The sequence below is a fragment of the Myiozetetes cayanensis genome, unplaced genomic scaffold (assembly GCF_022539395.1).
Source record: "Myiozetetes cayanensis isolate MyiCay16 unplaced genomic scaffold, myiCay2020 scf107, whole genome shotgun sequence".
In the NCBI taxonomy this organism is placed as follows: Eukaryota; Metazoa; Chordata; class Aves; order Passeriformes; family Tyrannidae; genus Myiozetetes; species Myiozetetes cayanensis.
The window spans coordinates 77,560-94,140 of NW_026086683.1; the positions used below are offsets into that span (position 1 = coordinate 77,560).

Genomic DNA, 16,581 nt, shown 5'->3' on the forward strand with positions numbered 1-16,581 from the left:
ACCCCAAATTCCAGGCACAAGGAATTCCCAGATCCCTGCGTTTTTGGGATGGGTTTGGAATAATCCCCAGGACACACAGAGAGGGGAGTCAGAGACCACCACGTGTGTTTATTTGGGGAGGGGTCTGCCCCCATCTCAGGGGGTTCTAACGGTTGGATTTGGCCACACGCTCCAGCTCGTCCTTCTTCTTGATAGCGTAGGAGTTGGAAGAGCCCTGGAAAAGTGGGAAAAGGGAACTTGGGGAGGAATTTGAGGGGTTTTGGGGGGTGTTTGGGAGGCCTGGGTGTTCATTCCAGCTAAGGGGGTTGGGTTGGGGGTGGTTTTGAGGGGAAAGTTTGGGGGATTTTTTTGGGGGGCGGTTTATTTGGGGATCCGGGGGGGATAGTGTTGGGATCTGGAGAAGGTTTTTTTGGGGTGGTTTCAAGGTGTTTTGGGGGTACCTTGGCCGCATTAATGAGCTCGTCAGCCAAGCACTCGGCGATGGTTTTGATGTTCCGGAAAGCCGCTTCACGGGCGCCCGTGCACAGGAGCCAGATGGCCTGGAATGGGAAAAAATGGGAATGAGGGTGGGGGGAAATTTGGGAATGGGGGAGGAACGGGGGGGACAGGGAGCCGGAAATGGGGTGTTGCAGGGCTTGGGTGATCCTGGCATGTGGAGATTTGAGATCAAGGAATCCGGGATCCCGGGATTTGGGGGATCTGCAATGGGGACACCTGGCTGACCCCGCACGGGCAGGGGACACCCCCATGGCCTGCCTGGGATTTGCGATGATTACCCCAGGATTTGGGGGGGATCCTGGGCATGCCGAGATTTGGGAATTCCAGGATTTGGTGATCCTGGGGCTGGGAGACCCCCAGGATTGGGGGAATTTTGGGATACCTGGTTGACCCTGCGCAGGGGGGACACGTCCACGGCCTGTCTCCGGACGGTGCCAGCGCGGCCGATCCGAGTCGAGTCCTCACGGGGGCCCGAGTTGATGATGGCGTTGACCAGCACCTGGAGGGGGTTCTGTGGGGAAAAAACCTGGCAATTCAGACCCTCCAGATCCCAAAACACCCCTTTCTGGATGCCAAAAAACCCCTCTCCTGAAACCCCAAAACCCCCCAAATGCCACGCCTTTCCCAGCTCCCGGAGCCGCGGCTTTCCCCCGCCCCGCCCGTATTCCCAACAACTCCCGGTGGAATTCCCACCTCCCCGGTGAGCAGGTGGATGATCTCGAAGGCGTGCTTCACGATCCTGACCGTCATGAGCTTCTTGCCGTTGTTCCTGCCGTGCATCATCATGGAGTTGGTGAGCCTCTCCACGATGGGGCACTGCGCCTTGCGGAAGCGCTTGGCCGCGTAGCGCCCGGCGCTGTGCGGGAGGTACTTGGCGTATTTCTCCTTCACCGCGATGTAATCCTGCCGGGAACAGCGGCAATTCCAGCCTTTCCGCCCCCCGGATCCATAGGGATGCAAAGACAAGCCTGGTGTGCTCCTCGGGAGCCTCCTCGGCCCAACTGGGATCTTTTTTTTTTCCTACTTTGAGTCCTTCTTTTCCCACTTTTTCCCACTCTATGCCCTTCTTTTCCCACTCTTCTCCCTCTCTGGATCTTCCTATTCCCACCTTTTCCCAACTCCAGATCCTTCTTTTCCCACTTCTTCCCACTCTACATCCTTTTCTCCCTCTTTTTCCCACTCCACACCCTTCTTTTCCCACTCTTCTCCCTCTCTGGATCTTCCTATTCCCACCTTTTCCCAACTCCAGATCCTTCTTTTCCCAACTCCACATCCTTCTTTTCCCACTCTTCTCCCTCTCTGGATCCTTCTTTTCCCAACTCCAGATCCTTCTTTTCCCACTCTTCTCCCTCTCTGGATCATTCTTTTCCCAACTCCAGATCCTTCTTTTCCCAACTCCACATCCTTCTTTTCCCACTCTTCTCCCTCTCTGGATCTTCCTATTCCCACCTTTTCCCAACTCCAGATCCTTCTTTTCCCACTCTTCTCCCTCTCCAGATCCTTCTTTTTCCACTTTTTACCTACCCTGAATCCTTCTTTTGCTGCTCTTCTCCTACTCTGGGATCCTTCTTTCCCCACTTTTTTCCTACTCCGGGTCCTTCTTTTCCCACCTTTTCCCTACTCTGGATCCTTCTTTTCCCACCCTTCTCCCTCACTGGATCCTTCTTTTGCTGCTCTTCTCCCACTCTGGATCCTTCCTCTCCCACCTTCTCCCTACTCTGGATCCTTCTTTCCCACCCTTTTCCCTTTTTTTTCCCACTCTGGATCCCCTCTCCCCCCTCAAACCCCCCTGTTTTCCTACTCTGGCTTCCTCTTTCCCACTCTGCATCCTCCTTTTCCCACTTTTTTCCTCCTCTGGATCCCCTTTTTCCCCCTCTGGGCCCCCCAGAACTCCGGGTCACCTGCAGGGAGATGTCGTTGATCTGCACATCATCCGTGCTCCACTTCCCAAAAAGTTTGATATCTGGAGTCTCGGTCACGGCCGGCGCCGTCTCCCAGTCGGTCATGCTGGAAAAACACATGGAAAAACATGGGATAAATGTGAGAAAAGGGGTTCGGAAAACGGGGTCACAATGGGATCCCCCCCCTTTCCCACTCTGAATCCCTCTTTTCCCTCTCTTTTCACAGGTTTTCCCACTGTGGATCTCTCTTTTCCCACTGTTATTCCCCCCTTTCCCAATCTGAATCCCTGTTTTCCCACTGTGGATCCCCCTTTTCCCTCAGTTTTATCCCCCTTTTCCCACACTTTTATCCCCCATTCCAACTCTCCTCCCTTCTCTTCCCCAAATCCCTCAACCAGGCAAATCCCGACCAAACCCTTTCAATTAAACCCCAGGAAAAACCCTCAGGATCCACTTCCCCTCCCCCCAACTCCCCCTTCAAGCCCCTTTTTTCCTCCCTTCCCCGCCATCTCCCAGGCCTCCAACCCCCCTAAACCCCCTCCCAGGACTCCCCCTCAGCCCCGATCCCATTTTCCCCCTCACAAATCCCATTTTCCCCCTCACAAATCCCACTTTTCCCCTCACAAATCCCACTTTTCCCCCCCCTTTCCCTCTCACATGGCGGCGCCTCCACCTCCGACCGCGAAAAGAGGAGCGCACGGGGCTTCCCAAGCTCTTATAGAAGGGCGCGGGGCTCGCTTCCGACTGCTCATGCGCAAACCTCAATATGACGCCACTCTTCCGCCCTTCCTGCCCTCCCTTCACCGCTCCTGGTCCGGCCTTCGACGCGCGTGAAGCCGCGGCCGCCATGTTTGTTGAGGGCGCTCGCCCACACGCCGCCATACTTGTTGAGGGCGCTCGGCCACAGGGGAGGCCGAGTGAAAACTCGCTATAAACACGCGTGGGAGGCACAAGGTGACCCTATGGAGGGGTAAAAACACGCGGGGAGGGACACGACGGAGTGGCGTCAGAGAGCCCCAAAGGCCTTCAGGGGGCTCTCGCGGGTGGACAGCGAAGCCATTGGCGGGGCCGTCTCCCATACACCAATCAAGAGCCGCGCAGCTCGTGAGGTCACCAGTTGCTAGGCAAATCTCGCGCGGGGGTTTTGGGGTGAAAAAGGCAGGAAAAGGGGCAAAGGAAAGTCGGGGACCCCCCTCTGGGTGGGGGATTGTCTCCCTCGTGTCACAGCCAACCCGAAAAATTGGTTCGTCACAAAATGACCATCTTTATTTCCACCTTTCGGGGGACGTTTTGTGGGGACATTTTGGGGAGGGTTGGGGGTTTTGGGGGGCTCGGAGTCCGTCACAGACGCGCTGTTGCCGTCCTGGGGGTCCTGGGGGGGTCCTCAGATGCTGCCTGAGGGAGGGGATGGGGGTGGCAGAAGGGAGAACATCCCCAGAGGGGCCAGGGACCCCTCATTTGGGGCCATTTGGGGGCATTTTGGGGCTATTTGGGGCGGGGGGATTTCCTTTACCTGCAGAGCTGTCACCTGGGAGGGGGGTGTAACCTGCAAACAGGGGGGGAAAGGGCGGTCAGGGGGGTGTTTGTCATCCCAAGACCACCCCCCTTGTGGCCCTTAAGGGTCTCACCTGGCTTTGGGAGCTTCTTCTGGTACCTCCAGAAGCCAAAGGCGAAGAGGAAGAGCCCCAAAATCATGGCCAGGGTAGCCAAGGCCACCAGCAGAGACAGCCGTGGGGCCAGGCCTGGAGCTGGGGAGATATTGGGGGTTTAGGGGGTTTCGGGGTTAGAGGGGATTTGGGGGGCTGGGAGTGGCTTAGGAGGGCGGTTGGGGGCATTTTAGGGAGGGTTGGGGGAGGTTGGAGGAGTCTGGGAGGGTTTGGGGGTTCTGAGGGGATTGTGGGGGGCCCTGGGAGGGTTTTGGGGAGCCTGTGAGGGGGTTTGGGCATTGCAGGGGGATTATGGGGGAAATGGGGGGGTCTGGGAGGGTTTGTAGGGGGTTTTTAGGGGTGCTGGGAGGGGTTATGGGGGGAGCTTTAGGTGTCTTACAGACTTTTTGGTGGGTTCTGGGATGATTTTGGGAGGGGTGGATGAGATTTTTGAGGTGAACCTTTGGGGGTTCTGGGAGGGTTTGAGGGGTCCTGGGTGGGGTGGGTGGTACCACGGTCTTTGGGGTGGGATGTCTTTGGTGGGTTCTGGGATGATTTTGGGAGGGGTAGATGAGATTTTTGAGGTGAACCTTTGGGGGTTCTGGGAGGGTTTGAGGGGTCCTGGGGGGGGTGGGGTACCACGGTCTTTGGGGTGGGATGTCTTTGGTGGGTTCTGGGAATATTTGAAGGTGTTCTGGGAGGATTTGGAGCGACTTCACCCACCCCAATCCTCCAGGAGGGGCTGCTGGAGGCTGGGGTGCTGCACCGAGCACGTGAAGGTGTCCCCGGGCTCGGGGGGCGGCACCTCGAGGGTCCCCTCGCTCCTGTAGGTCCAGCTCCCCATCGGGACAATCGGGGGGGTCCCGGGGGGGCCCTGGGGGTCGTCCAGGAGCAACCCGTTCCTGAGCCAGGCGAGGTTCAGCTCGGGGGGGTAAAAGCCCCACACGTGGCACGTCAGGACGAGGGGGGTCCGGGCGTTTCCCGTCGCCGAGGGGACGACGCGGATTTTGGGAGGCACTGGATAAAGGGGGGTGGGGGAGTAGGATGAGGTCATGGAGAGCTCATTTCCCCCCCCAGAACCACCCCCAGCCCCATGAAATCCCCTGTTCCCAATCCCCCCCCCCATAAACCTCATGGGGGGCCTCAATTCCCATGCCCTGTTCCCAAATCTTCCCATGGAATCCTCCCCATAAAGCCCCGCATTCCCAATTCCCCCATTCCCAAATCTTCCCAATGGAATCCTCCCCATAAAGCCCCAATTCCCCCATTCCCAAATCTTCCCAATGGAATCCTCCCCATAAAGTCCCAATTCCCCCATTCCCAAATCCCCCCAGTGGAATCCTCCCCATAAAGCCCCAATTCCCCCATTCCCAAATCCCCCCAATGGAATCCTCCCCATAAAGCCCCAATTCCCCCATTCCCAAATCCCCCCAATGGAATCCTCCCCATAAAGCCCCGCATTCCCAATTCCCCCATTCCCAAATCCCCCCAATGGAATCCTCCCCATAAAGCCCCGCATTCCCAATTCCCCCATTCCCAAATCCCCCCATGAACTCACCCCTAAAAAAAAAAAAACAACCCCAATTCCCCCCCAACGGATTAAAAACCCCCAAATCCCCCCCATTTCCCAATCCCCCCCCGTGGAATTCCTTCCATAAAATCCCCCATTCCCAATTCTCTCATTCCCAATCTCCCCATATCCCCTGCAACCCCCTCCAATCCCCCCCAGTCCCTGCCCCAAACTCTCACCTCTCCTCAGGGCCGTGTCCCCCCACACTTTTGGGGGCAGTTGGGTGCACACCCCCCCCCTTTTTTGGAGCCTCTCCCCCCAGCGGGGGTCCCCGTTGAGGGTATCGGCCAGTTTGGCCCCCACCTTCTCCAGGGGTCCCCCCCCTGCGCAGGGCACGAATTTGGGGGGACCCTGGGGGTCCACGCAGACCAGGGGGAGCTTGTTGAAGAGGAGGGTGAGGCCGAAGGAGCCGTTGGTGGCCACCACTGGGCACTCGCTGGCCACCTGGACCACGAAGGTGTCTGGGGGAAGAGGATTTGGGGGGATTTGGAGGGGATTTGGAGCCCGGAGGTTTGGGGGCCCCCCCCCCCCCAAACCCACCTCTTGCCCCCATAAAACGAATCCCCCTCAAACCTTCCCCTTGTTCCCTCCCCCCAAAAAATCCGGGGTCCCACAGGACTGAGCCCACCCAAAACGCCCCAGAAATCTCTCCCAAAGTTTTCGCCCCCTTCCCAAATCCCACCTGCGTGGGGGGTCCCGAGGACCAGGACGAGCAGCACCAACATCCCGGGCTCTGCCGAGTCGGGCCGTGCTCTGAGACCCTCCCGGACCCCCCCCCGGCAGCTCGGACCAAGCCTTTAAGCCCCGCCCATGGGCGGGAGGGCCCCTGGGACACCCAATGAGCGAGGGCGGCCGAGGCGCGTCACCAGTTGCGGGGCAGGACTCGCCCGAGGCCGCCGCTGGCCGGACTTAGGCCGGGACTGGGAACACCGTCAGGACCGGGACCAGGACTGGGATCGGGATCAGGATCAGGACCGTGACCGGGACTAGGGATTGGGATCAGGATCAGGACCGTGACCGGGACTAGGGATTGGGATCAGGATCAGGACCGTGACCGGGACTAGGGATTGGGATCAGGACTGGGATCAGGACCGGGATCAGGATCAGGACCGTGACCAGGACTAGGGATCGGGATCAGGACCGGGATCAGGATCAGGACCGTGACCAGGACTAGGGATCGGGATCAGGATCGGGATCAGGATCAGGATCAGGACCGTGATCAGGACTAGGGATCGGGATCGGGACCGGGATCAGGACTAGGGATTGGGATCAGGACCGGGATCAGGATCAGGACCGGAATCAGGACTAGAGTAGGATCAGAGACCAGGGATCGGGATCAGGACCGTGACCAGGACTAGGGATTGGGATCAGGACCGGGATCAGGATCAGGAGTGGGATCAGGATCAAGATCAGGACCGTGACCAGGACTAGGGATCGGGATCAGGACCGGGATCGGGATCAGGACCGTGACCAGGACTAGGGATCGGGATCAGGACCGGGATCAGGATCAGGACCGGGATCAGGATCAGGACTGGGATCAGGACTAGAGATTGGGATCAGGACTGGGATCAGGATCAGGACCGTGACCAGGACTAGGGATCGGGATCAGGACCGGGATCGGGATCAGGATCAGGATCAGGACCGGGATCAGGACTAGGGATCGGGATCAGGACCGGGATCAGGATCAGGACTGGGACCGGGATCAGGATCAGGACTGGGACCGGGATCAGGATCAGGACTGGGATCAAGACCAGAACTGGGATCAGGACCGGGACCAGGACCAGGACTGGAGAAGCCACCAGTGGATCACATGCCACCTTTCCCCAGTGGGAAAACTCTGGGAATGGCTCTGGAACGGGATAAATCTCAAGATCAGCCACCGGTGGATCACATGCCACCCTTCCCAGTGGAAAAACTGGGATACAGATCCCACCATTTCCAGCTGGGAATGGCTCCTGAACGGGACAAACACATGAGGACACGAGCTCAGCCGTAACCAAAGGTGGAGTTTATTAGGAATGGTGGGAATTGGAGGTCAGGAACATCCAAGTTCTTTCCCCCCTCCCCTCCAAATTCCCACATGGAGCTTCTCCCTCCTCTGCTCAGCCTGTGGGAGGGGACACAAAGAGAGGGGTTGAGGACATTCCTGAGGCTCCTCCTTCCCCCTCCTCGGGGATCCCCCAAAACGTACCTTGGGGATCCGTCCGGGAAAGCAGGAGCAGGGAGAGCCCCAGGAGTGCCAGGACCCCCCCGAGCGCCATCGCAGCCCCACAAAGCACCATCGGCAGCTCCGGCACCTCCAGAGGCTCTGGGGGCACTGTGGGAACGGGAGAGGCAGCGGGATGTGGGTTGGGATTGGGGAGCAGGAGCGGGATGGGGACAAGGACCGGGATCAGGAGCAGGATCAGGATCAAAACCGGGACAAGGACTACAACCAGGACCGGGACTGGGATCAGGAGCAGGGCCTGGATCAGATCCAGGATCAGGACAGGAACCAGGATCAGGATTAGGGACCCAGACTAGGATCAGAACCAGAACCAGGACTGAGAACAGGACCAGAACTGGGACTGGGAACAGGACCAGGATTAGGGACCCAGACTAGGATCAGAACCAGAACCAGGACTGAGAACAGGATCAGAACTGGGACTGGGGTCAGGACCAGGACCCTCCCCCCCCCAGGGTGTCCCCCCCATGCTCTGGTGCCCCCCTCTCACCCCAGTAGGTGACCACCGAAGTGTTGTACCCCTGAGGGGTCACCAGGCAGGCGAAGACGTCCCCACGCTCCGGGGTCACTTCCAGGTGGGACAAGGTCCAGAAGGTGAGCTCCGGGGTGGGAGTGAAGGGCCCCTGAGTGACCCCCTGGGTGAGGGGGACACCCCCCCGGGTCCAGGTGATGTCCAGGGCCGGTGGGAAGACATTCTCCACCAGGCACACCAGGGTGTTGGCCTCGCCCAGCGCCGGTGGCAGCACCGGGAACACCTGGGCCACCGGCGTTCCTGCGGGGATTGCATCCCGTAAAAATGGTGGGATGGGACCTTTTGGAGGTCCCATCCCAAAGGGACATCCCACCCTGATTCCTGGCCTTGGGGGTGCTCCAGGGATGGGGGAACCTCCAATCCCGGTCTCGTGGTTGAGCTTTTGCTGAAGCCAGAGGTTTTTATGAATCTGGGTTTTTTTCCATGCCTAAGTTTTTTCCATTCCCAATTCCCGTCCATCCCCAAGTCCCTCTATCCCTTTCATCCCCCAAGTTCTTCCATCCTTCCATCCCCAAGTTCTTCCATCCTTTCCATCCCCAAGTTCTTCCATCCTTCCATCCCCCAAGTTCTTCCCTCGTCTCCATCCCTTTCACCCCCCAGTTCTTCCATCCCTAAGTTCTTCCATCCCTTCCATCCCCCAAGTTCTTCCCTCGTCTCCATCCCTTCCATCCCCAAGTTCTTCCATCCTTCCATCCCCAAGTTCTTCCCTCGTCTCCATCCCCAAGTTCTTCCATCCTTCCATCCCCAAGTTCTTCCATCCCCCAAGTTCTTCCATCCCCAAGTTCTTCCATCTTTCCATCCCTTCCATCCCCCAAGTTCTTCCATCCCTTCCATCCCCAAGTCCTTCCCTTGTCTCCATCCCTTCCATCCCCAAGTTCTTCCATCCCTTCCATCCCCCAAGTTCTTCCATCCTTCCATCCCCAAGTTCTTCCATCTTTCCATCCCCAAGTTCTTCCATCCTTCCATCCCCAAGTTCTTCCATCCTTCCATCCCCAAGTTCTTCCCTCGTCTCCATCCCTTCCATCCCCCAAGTTCTTCCATCCTTCCATCCCCAAGTTCTTCCATCTTTCCATCCCCAAGTTCTTCCATCCTTCCATCCCCAAGTTCTTCCCTCGTCTCCATCCCTTCCATCCCCAAGTTCTTCCATCCCCAAGTTCTTCCCTCGTCTCCATCCCTTCCATCCCCAAATCCTTCCCTCGTCTCCATCCCCAAGTTCTTCCATCTTTCCATCCCCAAGTTCTTCCATCCCTTCCATCCCCAAGTTCTTCCATCCTTCCATCCCCAAGTTCTTCCATCCTTCCATCCCCAAGTTCTTCCCTCGTCTCCATCCTTTCCATCCCCAAGTTCTTCCATCCTTCCATCCCCCAAGTTCTTCCCTCGTCTCCATCCCTTCCATCCCCAAGTTCTTCCATCCTTTCACCCCCAAGTTCTTCCATCCTTCCATCCCCAAGTTCTTCCATCCTTCCATCCCCAAGTTCTTCCATCCTTCCATCCCCAAGTTCTTCCATCCCTTCCATCCCCAAGTTCTTCCATCTTTCCATCCCCAAGTTCTTCCATCCCTTCCATCCCCAAGTTCTTCCATCCCTTCCATCCCCAAGTTCTTCCATCCCTTCCATCCCCAAGTTCTTCCATCCCTTCCATCCCCCAAGTTCTTCCCTCGTCTCCATCCCTTTCACCCCCAAGTTCTTCCATCCCCAAATTCTTCCATCCTTCCATCCCCAAGTTCTTCCCTCGTCTCCATCCCTTCCATCCCCAAGTTCTTCCCTCCCTTCCACCCCCAAGTTCTTCCATCCTTTCCACCCCCAAGTTCTTCCATCCTTCCATCCCCAAGTTCTTCCATCCTTCCATCCCCAAGTTCTTCCCTCGTCTCCATCCCCAAGTTCTTCCCTCGTCTCCATCCCTTCCATCCCCAAGTTCTTCCATCCTTCCATCCCCAAGTTCTTCCATCCTTTCCATCCCCAAGTTCTTCCATCCTTCCATCCCCAAGTTCTTCCATCCTTCCATCCCCCAAGTTCTTCCATCCCCAAGTTCTTCCATCCCTCCCATCCCCCAATTTCTTCCATCCTTCCACCCCCACCTTCTTAGGGGGACACCTGGACACGGATCCACGGACCTGGGGGTGCCACCCCCCACCCCCCACCCCCATCTTCCACCCCCACCCAGCGGGACAGAGCTCCACCCGACCCCTCCCCTGCCTTTGTCACCAACCCTGGCCTCGGGCAGGACCCCCTGGCCTGGGGGCCGAGCCAGCCCAGGACATCCTGGCACAGCTTCACGTCCAGGCGCAGCTCCGCTGGGGTCTCCAGGTCCGGGGGCAGCGGGGGCAGCTCCGGGAGCCCCGGGAGCCACCGGATCCCGGGAAGTCGAAGCCGTAGAGTCGCTGCCCGTCCAAGGTGAGGGAAAGGTCCAGGGAAGGGGTGTCCCGTTGGCAGGTGAGGACCTCAGCCAGGAGGTGGGAGGGGGCTCTGGGGGGACAGGGGGAGTTGAGGGGGTTTGAGGGGATTTGGGGGATTTTGGGGATTTGGAGGGTCCTGAAGGATACGCAGGGGGAAATGCGGAATCTGGGGGGATATGAGGGAGTCTTGGGAGGATCTGGATGGGAATTGGGGTAGTTTGGGGGTCCTGGGGCGTCTGGGGGAACTGGGGATTTTGGGGAGGATTTGAGGGGTCCTGGGGGATTTTGGGGTAGTTGGGGGAGTTTATGGGGATTTGGGGAGGATTTGGGGGGATTTGGAGTAGTTGGGGAGTTGCTGGGATTGGGGAGGATTTGAGGGTTTAGGAGTGCTGGATGGGATGGAGTAGTTTGAGGGTTTGAGGTTTAGGGGAGGAAAAAAAGGAGAAGAAAAAGGGGGAGAAAAGAGGAAGAAAAAAGGAAGAAAAGGGGAGGAAAAAAAGAGGGAAGGAAGAGGGAACAGGAAAAGGGAAGAGAGAAAGGAGAGGAAGGGGGAACAGGGAAGGAGGTGCAGGCAGGGGTACAGGCAGGATTTAGGGAGATAACCCGAGGTACAGGCAGGGATTTAGGGAGGATAACCCGAGGTACAGGCAGGGATTTAGGGGGATAACCTGAGGTACAGGCAGGGTCAGGCAGATTTAGGGGGATAACCCGAGGTACAGGCAGAGGTACAGGCAGGGATTTAGGAGGATAACCCGAGGTACAGGCAGGGATTTAGGGGGATAACCTGAGGTACAGGCAGGGATTTAGGGGGATAACCTGAGGTACAGGCAGGGATTTAGGGGATAACCTGAGGTACAGGCAGGGATTTAGGGGATAACCCGAGGTACAGGCAGGGATTTAGGGGGATAACCCGAGGTACAGGCAGAGGTACAGGCAGGGATTTAGGGGGATAACCTGAGGTACAGGCAGGGATTTAGGGGATAACCTGAGGTACAGGCAGGGATTTAGGGGGATAACCGAGGTACAGGCAGAGGTACAGGCAGGGATTTAGGGGATAACCCGAGGTACAGGCAGGGATTTGGGGGATAACCCGAGGTACAGGCAGGGATTTAGGGGGATAAGCCCAGAGGTACAGGCAGGGTTTAGGGGATAACCCGAGGTACAGGCGGGATTTAGGGGGATAACCCAAGGTACAGGCAGGGATTTAGGAGGATAACCCGAGGTACAGGCAGAGGTACAGGCAGGATTTAGGGGATAACCAGAGGTACAGGCAGGGAGTTTAGGGGATAACCCGAGGTACAGGCAGAGGTACAGGCAGGATTTAGGGGGTTACCTGAGGTACAGGCAGAGGTACAGGCAGGATTTAGGAGGATAGCCTGAGGTACAGGCAGAGGTACAGGCAGGGTTTGGGGATAACCTGAGGTACAGGCAGGGATTTAGGGGGATAAGCCGAGGTACAGGCAGAGGTACAGGCAGGGATTTAGGGGGATAACCCGAGGTACAGGCAGGGATTTAGGGGATAACCCGAGGTACAGGCAGAGGTACAGGCAGGGATTTAGGGGATAACCCGAGGTACAGGCAGGGATTTAGGGAGGATAACCTGAGGTACAGGCAGGGGGTACAGGCAGGGATTTAGGGGGGATAACCCGAGGTACAGGCAGGGATTTAGGGGGGATAACCCGAGGTACAGGCAGAGGTACAGGCAGGGATTTAGGGGGGATAACCCGAGGTACAGGCAGAGGTACAGGCAGGGATTTAGGGGGATAACCCGAGGTACAGGCAGGGATTTAGGGGGATAACCCGAGGTACAGGCAGGGATTTAGAGGGGATAACTCGAGGTACAGGCAGAGGTACAGGCAGGGATTTAGGGGGATAACCCGAGGTACAGGCAGGGATTTAGGGGGATAACCCGAGGTACAGGCAGGGATTTAGGGGGATAACCCGAGGTACAGGCAGAGGTACAGGCAGGGATTTAGGGGGATAACCCGAGGTACAGGCAGGGATTTAGGGGGATAACCCGAGGTACAGGCAGGAGATTTAGGGGGGATAACCCGAGGTACAGGCAGGGATTTAGGGGGGGATAACCCGAGGTACAGGCAGGGATTTAGGGGGGATAACCCAAGGTACAGGCAGGGATTTAGGGGGGATAACCCGAGGTACAGGCAGAGGTACAGGCAGGGATTTAGGGGGGATAACCCGAGGTACAGGCAGGGATTTAGGGGGGATAACCCGAGGTACAGGCAGAGGTACAGGGAGGGATTTAGGGGGGGTTACCCGAGGTACAGGCAGAGGTACAGGCAGGGATTTAGGGAGGATAACCCGAGGTACAGGCAGAGGTACAGGCAGGGATTTAGGGGATAACCTGAGGTACAGGCAGGGATTTAGGGGGATAAGCCGAGGTACAGGCAGAGGTACAGGCAGGATTTAGGGGGATAACCTGAGGTACAGGCAGGGATTTAGGGGGATAACCTGAGGTACAGGCAGAGGTACAGGCAGGGATTTAGGGGGGATAACCCGAGGTACAGGCAGGGATTTAGGGGGGATAACCCGAGGTACAGGCAGGGGGTACAGGCAGGGATTTAGGGGATAAACCTGAGGTACAGGCAGGGATTTAGGGGGATAACCCGAGGTACAGGCAGGGGTACAGGCAGGGATTTAGGGGGATAACCGAGTACAGGCAGAGGTACAGGCAGGGATTTAGGGGGATAACCCGAGGTACAGGCAGAGGTACAGGCAGGGATTTAGGGGGATAACCGAGGTACAGGCAGAGGTACAGGCAGGGATTTAGGGGGATAACCGAGGTACAGGCAGAGGTACAGGCAGGGATTTAGGGGGATAACCCGAGGTACAGGCAGAGGTACAGGCAGGGATTTAGGGGGGATAACCCGAGGTACAGGCAGGGATTTAGGGGGGATAACCCGAGGTACAGGCAGAGGTACAGGCAGGGATTTAGGGGGGATAACCCGAGGTACAGGCAGAGGTACAGGCAGAGGTACAGGGAGGGGTACAGGCAGCCAGGTGCGGGTAGGAGCTCACCCCCTCCCCCTCCCACCCCCAAACCAGTCCCTTCTCCCTCCCTCCCTCCTCTCCCCCCTTCCCCTTCCTCCTACCAGGGGTGACGGCAGCGGCGAACCCCAAAACCCCTGAACAGCGGGGCCAGAAGCCCCAAAAACTGCCACCCATCCCCTCGCCCCGAAGCCACAGTTGGGGTGGGGGGAACCCCACCCACGACCTCCGCAAACCCTCCCAAAAACTCCTCCCCATCCTCCCCCAAAAACCTCTTCCCAAACTCCCCCCCCTCCACCCGCCCCCCCGGGACGCGCTGACCAATGGCAGCGCTCCGTTCGAGTACGTCACTTGTTGCCGGGTAGAGAAGCGTCGAGTAGAGCACGGTTGAGGTGACAGAGGCGTGGAAGTCACCGAGAGGGGGACAATCATCCCAAAAACCCCCCCAAACTTAAAGTGGTGACGTCACGGTGGTTAATTAAGTGGTGTCGTGGTAATTAAGGGCGCGGGGCCCCCACACCTCCCACTTCACCTGAGCCCCCCCACGGGTGCCAGTGGGGCACTCCTGGGATGTCGCGGACCCCCGTGGGGTCACCCTGGATATTCGGGACCCCTAACTCCCCCGTGGGTGCCCCCCCAGGGACCCCCCGCCGTGGGTGCCTACCACACCCTCGCACCTCGTCTGACGCCCCCACAGATCCCAGCGCTGCCTCCCCCGTGGGGTCACCTTTGGAATGTCGTGGACAACCCCTGGAATGTCGTGGGATCCCCCTGGGCCCCCACTCAAAGACAACACCACGGGTGGGACCCCCACTCAGCGCAGGACGCACTGCGCATGCGCGGGGCACTAAGACCCCCCCCCACAGAGCCCCTCGGGGGGGCGTGGTCACGTGTCCACGAGTAGCCAATCACGCCGCGGGTGACGTAGCGCGCGGCTCCCTTTTCTGCCCCGGGATGATTTTTTTTTTTTTTGGTGGTTTTTTTTTCACCTTTTTTTTTTTGCCCCCAAAACGGGGCTTTTCGGGGAGGAGGGGCGCGGATGAAGCGGGGTTCGCGGGGGTCGCGGCCCGGCGTGGAGACCCCTCAGGTGAGTGATTTCTCGGGGAGTTTTGAGGGGGGGGCCGTGAGGGGCGGGGCAAGTTACGTGAGGGGGGCTGACGAGCCGTCAATCAATCAAGCGATGCCCGCCCACCGGACCTCACTTCAGCCAATGGGAGGCGCGGGTCACCTTGAGTGACAGCTGGGGGGGGCGGTCCCGGCTTTGTGCGCTGGTTTGGGGCGAAAAGCGCCATTTTTGGGTGCTCGCGCGGGGGCGGCAGCGGCGGGCGCGGCCCCAAGTGCTGTGTCACAGCCTTTTGGGGGGGGTGGGGTGGGGCAGGGAGGATTCGAAGTGGGACTCGGAGACCTCCACGAACAGCGTGGAGTTCGGAGGGGGGAGTACAAGGCTGGGAAGAATTGAAGGAGGCGAACCCCTTTCCGCTCAGTGAAGGGGTTTGGGGTGATGTCGTGCGGGGGAGCGGACGCTGAGCCCCCTCCCGCGAGCGCGGGGCCCCTCAGGGTTGCGGGGTGAGAGGTGGTGGGGGGGAGGGGTTTATTGCCGCTTAACCCTGGCTGGCGGCCCCGGCAGCGGGGCGTTCGTGGGGGTCGTGGTGTCCCGCGTGTGGCCAAGGAGGCGGTGGCGACCCCCGGGAACCAGTGGAGAGCGGAGCGCGCGGGGGCTGCGCGGTGCGTGGCGCGTTGGGGCGGGGGTGCGCGGGTCAAGCGGGTGATAAGGAGTTCGCGTGCGCCGCGAGGGGGTGAGGGAGGAACGGGGCGGGGGTCCCCACAGCGCTCGGTGGAGCGGAGGAGAAGGGAGGAACACGGAGGGGCCGCCCGTCAGGGCCACGCTCATTGTCCGCCCGCCCGCGGCCGCCGCCATTCAAGATGGCGGCCCCTTCTTCCCCCTCCTCACCGCAGCGCCAACCGCCGCCCTTCTCCCCGCCCACCGCGCTGCCCTTCGGCCAATCAGCGCGCGGCTGGCCGCGGCGCTGACCAATGGTCGTTGAGGGCGCCGCCCGCTCTCAAAGAAGGCGCCGTGCGGAAAAGCCGTGGGGGGGGGTGGGGCCGCGTGTGGGAGGGAGGGGTGATTGACGCGGCGTTCTGCTAATGAGAGCGCGGCACTGGGATTGCCACCGCCCAATGAGGCCGCGGCTGGGCGGGGAGGGGCGGGTTCATGACGTCAGCGGCCCCGGCTGCCAATCGGGAGGCCGGTCGCGTCTATATAAGGGCGGGCGGGGGCAGGCCGAGCGGCGCCATTTCGCGGTGGACGAGGGGAGAGAGCTGGTCCGGCCGCCGGCAGGGAGAGAGAGCGCGCAGAGGGGCGGCCCCTTAAAAAAAAAAAAACAACCAACAACCAACCTCTCTCGGCTCCATCCCCCCGGAGGAGCTTCGAGGGGGGGAGACTCTCCCCGGCCTCCGCAGCGACCCCTGCCTGCGGCCACCGGCGGCGAGCGGCCGCCTCCTCCTTCCCCCCCCACCTCCCTCAGCGAGCCAAGATGGAGCGCGGCCGCTGATCCCGCCGATCCGCTGTCATCCGCCGGCCTTCCCGCGGCTCAGCGCTTCGTCTGCGGTCCTTGCGGGTGCTCCGGGCTCCGAGCGACTCGCCGAGGCTTGTATCGAGCGCGTCGCGAAGGGTTTGTGCCTCTCGGTGAAGCTCCAAAGAGGGGACCCCCTCCCTTCCAGTATCCCCCCCGTTACATCCCATCAGCGTCCGCCGCCATTTTCGCCGCGCCTGTGGATGTTGAGGCCGTGGGAGGGTCCAGGCGTCGCC

The 16,581-nt window shown here is 59.4% G+C and overlaps 3 protein-coding genes and 1 long non-coding RNA gene across 27 annotated transcripts; 1 reads left to right on the forward strand and 3 right to left on the reverse strand.

The window, feature by feature from the left end:
- Positions 1 to 88: 88 nt before the first annotated feature.
- RPS5 (ribosomal protein S5) lies at positions 89 to 3,163 on the reverse strand. Its single transcript, XM_050306040.1, has 6 exons — positions 3,057 to 3,163; positions 2,400 to 2,505; positions 1,192 to 1,401; positions 881 to 1,009; positions 441 to 539; positions 89 to 214 (listed from the first exon to the last, which is right to left on the reverse strand). Exons 1-6 carry the CDS (start codon positions 3,149 to 3,151, stop codon positions 146 to 148), a joined length of 708 nt encoding a protein of 235 aa, XP_050161997.1. The 5' UTR covers positions 3,152 to 3,163; the 3' UTR covers positions 89 to 145.
- An 83-nt stretch (positions 3,164 to 3,246) lies between these two features.
- LOC126635094 (HLA class II histocompatibility antigen, DM beta chain-like) lies at positions 3,247 to 6,388 on the reverse strand. 2 transcript variants are annotated; one of them, XM_050306036.1, is made up of 6 exons: positions 6,298 to 6,388; positions 5,795 to 6,076; positions 4,769 to 5,062; positions 4,028 to 4,147; positions 3,913 to 3,945; positions 3,247 to 3,359 (listed from the first exon to the last, which is right to left on the reverse strand). In XM_050306036.1, the coding sequence occupies exons 1-6, from the start codon at positions 6,338 to 6,340 to the stop codon at positions 3,328 to 3,330; spliced, it is 804 nt and encodes a 267-aa protein (XP_050161993.1). In that variant the 5' UTR covers positions 6,341 to 6,388; the 3' UTR covers positions 3,247 to 3,327. The 2 variants fall into 2 exon arrangements, with proteins under 2 accessions (XP_050161993.1, XP_050161996.1); XM_050306039.1 differs by lacking the exon at positions 3,247 to 3,359 and adding an exon at positions 3,650 to 3,794.
- A 1,216-nt stretch (positions 6,389 to 7,604) lies between these two features.
- Positions 7,605 to 10,838, reverse strand: LOC126635100 (uncharacterized; the record flags this gene model as incomplete). The annotated part of the gene is given in 5 exon segments (XM_050306044.1): positions 7,605 to 7,722; positions 7,807 to 8,043; positions 8,330 to 8,798; positions 10,531 to 10,721; positions 10,724 to 10,838. Coding segments are annotated over 5 exon segments (1,017 nt in total), but the record flags the coding sequence as incomplete, so codon positions are not given.
- A 471-nt stretch (positions 10,839 to 11,309) lies between these two features.
- Positions 11,310 to 13,806, forward strand: LOC126635104 (uncharacterized). Of its 23 annotated transcripts, none has more exons than XR_007627500.1 (7): positions 11,310 to 11,331; positions 12,372 to 12,507; positions 12,802 to 12,856; positions 12,890 to 13,000; positions 13,046 to 13,090; positions 13,241 to 13,318; positions 13,624 to 13,711. It is a non-coding gene; the product is annotated as an uncharacterized LOC126635104 (long non-coding RNA). The 23 variants fall into 23 exon arrangements; XR_007627510.1 differs by having other exon boundaries at positions 12,890 to 12,967; XR_007627513.1 differs by lacking the exon at positions 13,046 to 13,090 and having other exon boundaries at positions 13,253 to 13,318; positions 13,702 to 13,806.
- The last annotated feature ends 2,775 nt before the right edge of the window (positions 13,807 to 16,581 follow it).